Raw genomic sequence first — 7,982 nt, 5'->3', positions numbered from 1 at the left:
TTCTGTACAAATCACTGTTGTTATCATACATAAACTATTGTGATATCTTCTGGGGCACAACAACGCTTTCTAATATCAAATACTGCATATAATGCAGAAAAAGGCCGTACGTTATATCCTAGGCGTTCCTTACTTAACGCCAACTAGTCCTCTATTTGAAAAGCTGAATGTGCTATCTATGCCCAACATTTACGAAATTATGTTTACACGAAGTTATACGACCAGTATTAAAAAAAGCAACGACACCCTAAAACGTACATCTTACTTGGTACCAAAGCATAAAATGGTGAATACAAGGAGCTCGGAAATGTGAGAATTACCGAGGTCTAGAACAAATTATACCTATGCAATGCTATGTTTTCGACTACCTTACCATTTAAGCAAGGCAAACATAACATAATGCTTTATTTTTTTGTGTTAGTATAAAGATGTATATAAATACAAGTGTGTATGAAAACGTTCTTTCTTTGACGCGGTTTATTTCTTGTCTAATAATTATTTTTGTTTTGCCTTTGCACATGGCGTATCAAGACATTCTGTACATGAAGCTGTATAAACTATTACATATATTGTGTCCAATGAAGCTTTGATAAAGCTTTTGGATACAGCTAGGGTATATAGTGTTGCATTTTTTGTGACTGTTCTTCAGTTTTTTTCTGTAATGTATTTTGTATGTACTAACTGTACTTCTAAAAATGACTCAGTATGTATGTCATATGCTTTACTTTATGTGCTTTACTTCCTCATGGTAATACTGATGAAGGTTTCACAGTTATTAGTGTGGACATTCAATTTTTTTATTTTCTTGTGTTAAACTGTGTTCATCCTTTGTTGTTTTGTTGCTGCCTTTAAAACGGGACCAAGGACCACGCCAAGCCTTGCTGGCTTTTTGTCCACGGTCCTCAACATCGGTTGTATGTTGGAAAAAATTTGTTTCGATTGATTTGATTTGATTTGAAAGCTGCGGCGGCGCCGGATCACGTGACTCGCGCGACCAATCAGGGTCGTTTAGTGTGTCGCGGAGAGGGAAAAGGGAGGAAAGGGGGTGGGCGCACGCTCAGCCTGGCTTCGCTTGCCTCAGATCAGTTTAGGCGCCCAAATGGGAAGTCCGCACGTGGTGCGTTCCGCCGAGGAGCAGGCTGCGTTTCAGTAACGGCGCCGCGAACTAGCTCGGGAAAGGGTTCGTCGGCCGACGTGCCGATTCAAGCGTGAGGGCTTCCGAAGCCCAGGCGAAACGTCAGCGAAGAGCCGTGGACCCCGAGGTGCGGGAGCGCGACGTTGAGGCCAAATGTCAGCGAAGAGCCGCCGACCCTGAGTTTAGGGCAAACGAAGTGGAATGCCTGCGACAGCGTCGTCTCGCCACAAGCTTCGCTTACCCGCATTTTCTCGACAGGGGAAGGGCTCGGAATTTTCCCCGAAACCACTCAAGCGCCCGTAATAAAAATCGTCTGTAAGAAGAGTTTTGAGAATATGTGCCTCATAGTACAGGCCGTTGATTTGCCAATACGTGAGGCAAAATACAGGCACATTATATTAATAATAAAGAGAATGCACAAAATGACAAAGATAAGCGAGGCATACGTTTTTAATTGTACTTGAAGAGCATAATAAGAATAGGTGGACAGTGCAACTTATTGGCTACATTTTATCCAGTGTTTACACAACAATTTTTACTGTCGAGTTTTTGGTGTGGTTTTAAATATATTGAATCAACAGATCCAGTTTTGATCTTAGTAACTGTTTATGTCAAGGCGTGGAAACTAGAGCGTCCACTGTACAATTGTTTTCTAAATCACATTTACGGGAATGCACGAGGGGTAGGGAAAGCGACTATGTGTTTATATTACTTAACTTGTTTGTGTAGTGGTCTACTAACCATTTTCCTGGCCAAATTTAGGAATTTCTTATATTCCTTCCTGCCTTATTGTACAAATTCTTTGACATTTTCCACTGGACAGGTTTATTTTCATTTAAAAGCACTGCATTTGCTTAAATAGTTCTAGCGTTTATTGGTAATTTTTCATATAGCCAGAATATGTTCTCGGAAGATACTAATCTGGGGCCAGAATCACAAATCTTTTCTTCCGTAAGTTCGCTTTACCATTGGCTGGCCGTCTTCGCTAATAATATGTCTGGCGTCCGGATTGGCTAAAATTCTTTCTTACGAAAAATTCTAGCGTCAGAAGTTTTTGTGAATTCAGGCCCTGTTTCTTAGAAAACGTGAAGCAGGACAGCCCAACGAAAATCTTCGCATCTACCTACAAGTCCGCGTTCCTTCCACCTGACACGTATTTCTGGTTTTCTTATTCTGATGCCTCCCCGAGACACGTTTTTTTCCTTCTAAATCACTCTCTCCTATAATTCATTCTTGAGCTTTTCATATGGCACCACTCTGCAGTCACTATCTAGAAATAATGCTGCCGTTCCCTCTTAATAACTGCTCGCTCGTTTAAGGACGTATACAATTAAGCACGATGACACAATTGCGAAGAACAACGCACATACACGTGTCACAGGCGTCACTAACTACTTTATATGAGAGGCTGCTCGTTTTGACAATAAATACATACTGTACGTTGGATTTTGTACCCTGCTTTAAAGTAGAATATCTCGAAAGTGGTGATGATTCTAGAGTTTCTGTTAAACAGACCTGAGTTACCGCACGGGTTAAATTTCGCAATTCGGACATGTGCCCTAGCGTGGATATATAACAAGTTAATTGCAGACTCTTTTTAACTAGCCAGACATTGCATTTTTTTGCGCAGGTAACGTCCACCTCTTCTATATATACACCTGAAGAGGCGGAACAGGACTACGTGTCACAGGCAATTAAAAAAACAATCTGTATTAAAAAACCACAGCTGCTTTTTGTAATGCACAGAAGCCACAACCGTTGATTTTTTTCAATGCACAGAAGCTCAAGTACGCTAGACATTGTGCAAAGGGCATTTGTGAAAATCAACTGTCAGCCTATCAAGCAATTAAAGAGAACAATGTCAAGCACCTAGGTGTCGTGTTCTCCACTCCCAACAGGCTGACTCAACTTTGTCCCCGCATTGTAAGCACCTAAGGCCAAGCCTTGCTTGTCAGCGTCACATTACAAGTTAATTGTGATTGAAAAATCTCAGGCATCCGATTGAGGTTGTGACTTGCCGGTCACTATAGCCCGTTGAATCGTTCTCACGCAGAAAGTGGTTTAACGGGGTTTCCACGCAGCGCGTGAGACTCATAATGACCGTAGGCGAGCCACAAGCCTCTGCCTGCGTTATGTTTTGCTTGCTCACGCGACCGCCCCCTTTCTCCTTCCCGCCTCCACTTCCTCCAAGCAGTCGCGTCTTCCGTATAAAAGGCACTGCATCCGGTCGCAAGTCAGCACTGGTCTGCCTCTGAAGCCATGCGAGCATCGGTGAGTTGACAGCAAAGCACACGTCTTAGGGACGGGTTTCCGTGATGGATGTGAAGTTCCTGACAGCTGGATGCGCAAGCACAGCATGAACGCACGTGGTCCCTCTTTATATTTAGTGCAGATTGCAGCATACTGGTTGACAGCAATGCTTCGGCCAGCTGGTAGAATTGTGTGTTTGGCGTTATCGAGCTCATTTGAATATCTGTCTATGTTTAAGAAAAAAAGGCACAACGTCAAGACACGTGAATGATTAAGCGTCTTTCAGTGTTTATATCTTGAGCTCTTCATATATATAGTTGCCAAATATAGTGCAATATAGTTCAATCAATATGATGAATTAGTGAACCTCATTTATATCGCTCAGAACTTTCGGCGGTGCGTTGTGGCTGATTAAGTGACGGCTTACGCTCCGTGACCTCGTTGCCGTAAGCTGTCACTTCTGTTTGCCTCTCGGCATTGCTTGTTGGTTACGATAGCGAGCTCTCCAACGTGTTACGCTTTACTGGCGGCGCTTGCCTAAGCAGCTACGTTAAATGTAGTAGGTTTGACAGGTCGTATTTTCTAGCGTTCGCCACTGCTGTCGTCGCTCCAGGTCAGTTACGAAATCGAATGATGTCATGCAAAGTGTAGGAAACAGAAAATGTTGCGCGTTAGCTGCTTAGAAGTGATTAACGCGGGATTGATGAGTTACGTGGGAGACGTGTTGGTTACCTCGTGGCGTGCGCAATAACGCTAATGCCTTGTATATAACTTTTCAATAGCTAGATATTATACAGGAAACGCCAAACACATAGTTCTATCCTAAAATTCATGTGCTGTAAGGAGTACTACACCCTTTAAAACTGGCCTGATATGTCTCCTAAATCTATTTTATAACCCCTTTTCAGAAAATTTTTCGAGTTTATTCAGTACGGACAGAAATCTGTATGAAGCCCGATACAACAGAAGGTCTTTCTCGGGGGTTCTCATGCATTGACCGCGAATAGCTGAAAGCAAAAAACGAGAGATTGGTACTAAACGTGCTAGACCATGACGGCGAGAACTCTCGATTTAGCACAGGAGCTCACACAAGAAAGTGAAAAGGGACAGCCTAAATAGAACAGGGTCTGCTTTGCTGCGCCAACAGCGGTACATAAAAGTAATGGGCATAGAAAGTTTTGAAAAGGAGGAAGGGTTTCAAAGCAACGGAGCATGCCAGCTCTGGTAACTCGGGCGTTGTATAATGACCTGGTCGAAGCACGTAAGCTCAAATGGCTTATTTGAGATCCAACGCATAGTGCTTCGTCGTCAGGAACTTTCTAGCCTGAAGTTATCTTCTATCGAGTGCTAAGAAATTAAGAACGCATTACCGTCCCCGGGATTCCGGTAATACAGACAAAAGTTTGTGCAAACCATACTCTGCACTCGCTTCATGAAGTAGCTGGGCATGAAACTAATGCCCCAACTTTGTGGGCAAGGTATATAGAGAGATCAAATACTACTTGATAGTAACTGTATACAAACTACAAAACGAAAAACTACCAAGAAGACTATGGAGTTATGAAAGTGCTTCCTGTAACGTTTCTCTTGCTACCTGAAGTGATTTCAGCGAAGAATGGTGTATAAGCGTTCGGACACATGTATTAAATTCGATTTGGCCGCATTGCGTGGCTGGCGGGCTTCATACACAGGATATGCCCTGATCTGCTTTCTTCATTCCAGGTCCTCGTCCTCTTCGCAGTAGCAACGATCGCCTCTGCGGGCCTTCTGGATGACGGCGGCGATGATTACGGCGGAGGTGGTGGCGGTGGTTTTGGTGGCGGGGGCGGTTTCGGTGGCGGGGGCGGTTTCGGCGGCGGTGATGGTGGCGGCGGAGGTGACATCGGCGTAGCTTCCGTCTCGTACGTCAAGACACCCATTGTGAGCGTAAAGTACGTCGCCAAGCCTGTGGTAAGTTACGTGGCCAAGCCGGTGGCCAGCGTGTCGCATGCCCTGAAGCCCGTGGTGACGTACACGACAATCTCGAGTGGCGGCGGAGGCTTCGGAGGCGGCGGCGGTGGCGGCTTCGGCGGCGGCGGTGGCGGATACGGCGGAGGCGGATACGGTGGCGGATACGGTGGAGGCGGTGGCGGCCACGGAGGAGGATGGCCATGGTCGTAAAGTGGTACTGTTCATGCTGGCCCCGTACAGCCTTCAAAAGCGACCACATCAAGACAGTGACGGTGTCGATTGGCGTCCTGTGCATGAAGATCCAAGCTAGACAAAGCACAAAACAGGGCCTGTGGGCCGGTTAAAAATGTGAAAATGCCAAAGAACTTGGAAATAAACGACTGGCTGTTGGATAATTCGTTGGTATGTCATAAGTGAACGTCGGAATAATTGTCTTGTAAATGTTCATGATAAACAATACACCATACATATTAAGCCAGTTAGGGAGCTCTCTTCGAACACGGAAGCATCCCACTAATAGTATGCACATGAGGAGAATACGCTGTAGAAAAAAAAAAGAGGAAAAGCTTTCTCTCATGGTGAGTGCGTTTGTGAGCTCGTAGTATGAACGGAGGAATTACTTTTTTCCTTTCATGTGTCCAAGCCCAATTAAACGACAAATAAGCTTTTCTTCTCGGGTATATGAGGCGTTACTCGCAATGTCGTAACTCTTCCTTAGGCTTTATTGGGGCAAGAATATTTGCCCCACCAACATGTCGGATTTATGTAGTAGGGCGGTTTTATGCAGCACATTCAGAACACTGAGTATGATATCGATTCAGGTGCTTAATAAGTCGAACATTAGGGCACAAAAGCACAAACGCAAATGGCCCGGCATTGATTGAAATTAAATATGAAGGAATAACCAGAAATGATAAATGCAAAACGTGGTCCTATAACTAAGGTGTTCATTCGTGCCTTTACCCTCCTGATACACCTTCTGGACAATGCACCGGACAATGTAACTGTTCTCAATATAGTCGAACGAACTGACAGTCCCTCAGACAACTTCTGCCCCTCGTGTGATTCTTTTTTTTTTACGCATACGCTAATAAGTTCTTTGTAAGTAAGTATGACCATAAAGGTTGTTATAGAAACATGAATATGCACAAACTAATGATTGTCTGTGTATACAAAAACAGCCCTAAGGGACAGGGACAAGTATGCGAACAGGATGAGCGCTAACAGTTGCGGCAGCACAATAGCTTACTATAATGTCAAATTCGGAAGTAATTTTCTGGAAAATTGATTCCAGAAATTGAAAATTGAAAATGATTGAGCATAAACTATAGCAACGGGGGAAAAAGTAGAAAAAAAATGTTGTGGCTTAAATCTTAACGATGTTTATTCAAAACCGGGTTATAAACGCACAATTGTATTGCTCTTTAACCGAGCCAAATAAACGCGGAAAATTAATAAATGTGTTGACCCATGACGTCACATGCAAGAATCACGCCAGTAGAATATTATAAAATAATATTTGTCATTATACCTGGCTTCACACTTCAATAAAAAAAAATACCTCCAACCAAGTTTTGCTTCTTTGCGGAAACTTCAAAGAGCGCTTAAGTCACCAAAACGTTTTTTACCAGAAAAATACTTTGGTGAAACATCATTCACACACACTCACCAACAGGGCCCATTTTTCGCAAGAGAATCGGTGATGGTCACTTTTGGGGTCTGGGACGTTTCGCGTGGAATGGAACAGATTGACATTTGTGTCATAAAGTAATTAGTTAAAAATAATTAGCGTAAATATGTTAATTATTCAGTCAAGTATTTCGAATGCTTGTAGAATGCTGCTCACCGAGTATTTAAGATCAAAGGTTAGAAATGTGCTATTTGCCACAGGCAATTTTTAAAAAAATTGGTGCAGCTAAAAAAAGGAACACCCGAGATATACAGGTACAACAGAAGAGGTACAACCCACTTTAGGTGCCAGTCACTAGGCAAAGTGCACTTTGTAGATATTTTGTAAAATGTAAAAAAATAATATATGAACTACAAGTTGCTTTTTCCGTTAGAAGCATTATTTACGTACCTACACCGTTACATAAACCCCATGGGGTTAGAAAAAGAAAGTTTCCCTTTCAATAGCAAGAACCAATGCACAAGCGTTCTACCAGGGTCCTTCACCCTGGTTCTTCTAAAGTATCACTTCGTCGTCCCCTCAAAGAAGGTATATTGTCACCAATGGTATGCTGGTACAGATGAAAAATTTGAAAGAGAACCATGTGGATTTGACGTCACCGATTAACCTATTGTAAATTTACTCACTGAACGAAGTCGAGAATGCCCATTGTTGCCCTATTAGAGAAGATGAGTGCAGAAAAAGCCCGCGCTTCAAAACAGTTTGATGTGCCAATCTTTTAAAATCTCACAGTCGTAACAAATAAACGAGACTAATTATTTAACAAGGTACAGGTCTCCAGCGCACAAGTACACCTATTACCTACCTATCCCGAAGCACTGCCGGACCGCTACGGAGTCTGCATTTGGTGCAAATGGAATCAGCCAGTACATACGTACTAACTGATGAACACCCATTAGTCTGAATGCTTGAAGCATTTGTACAAAACCATACTAAAACTGTGCTAAACGTTCTCGA

General features: G+C 43.1%; 1 protein-coding gene across 1 annotated transcript; it reads left to right on the top strand.

The window, feature by feature from the left end:
* Window positions 1-3,394: 3,394 nt before the first annotated feature.
* LOC119458419 (ctenidin-1-like) lies at window positions 3,395-5,545 on the top strand. The gene is made up of 2 exons (XM_037720289.1): window positions 3,395-3,406; window positions 5,108-5,545. Exons 1-2 carry the CDS (start codon window positions 3,395-3,397, stop codon window positions 5,543-5,545), a joined length of 450 nt encoding a protein of 149 aa, XP_037576217.1.
* Window positions 5,546-7,982: the final 2,437 nt, after the last annotated feature.

Source organism: Dermacentor silvarum, chromosome 1 (genome assembly GCF_013339745.2).
Source record: "Dermacentor silvarum isolate Dsil-2018 chromosome 1, BIME_Dsil_1.4, whole genome shotgun sequence".
NCBI lineage: Eukaryota > Metazoa > Arthropoda > Arachnida > Ixodida > Ixodidae > Dermacentor > Dermacentor silvarum.
The sequence above is the reverse complement of the archived record's forward strand: the minus strand, read 5'-3'. Positions and strand labels throughout refer to the sequence as shown.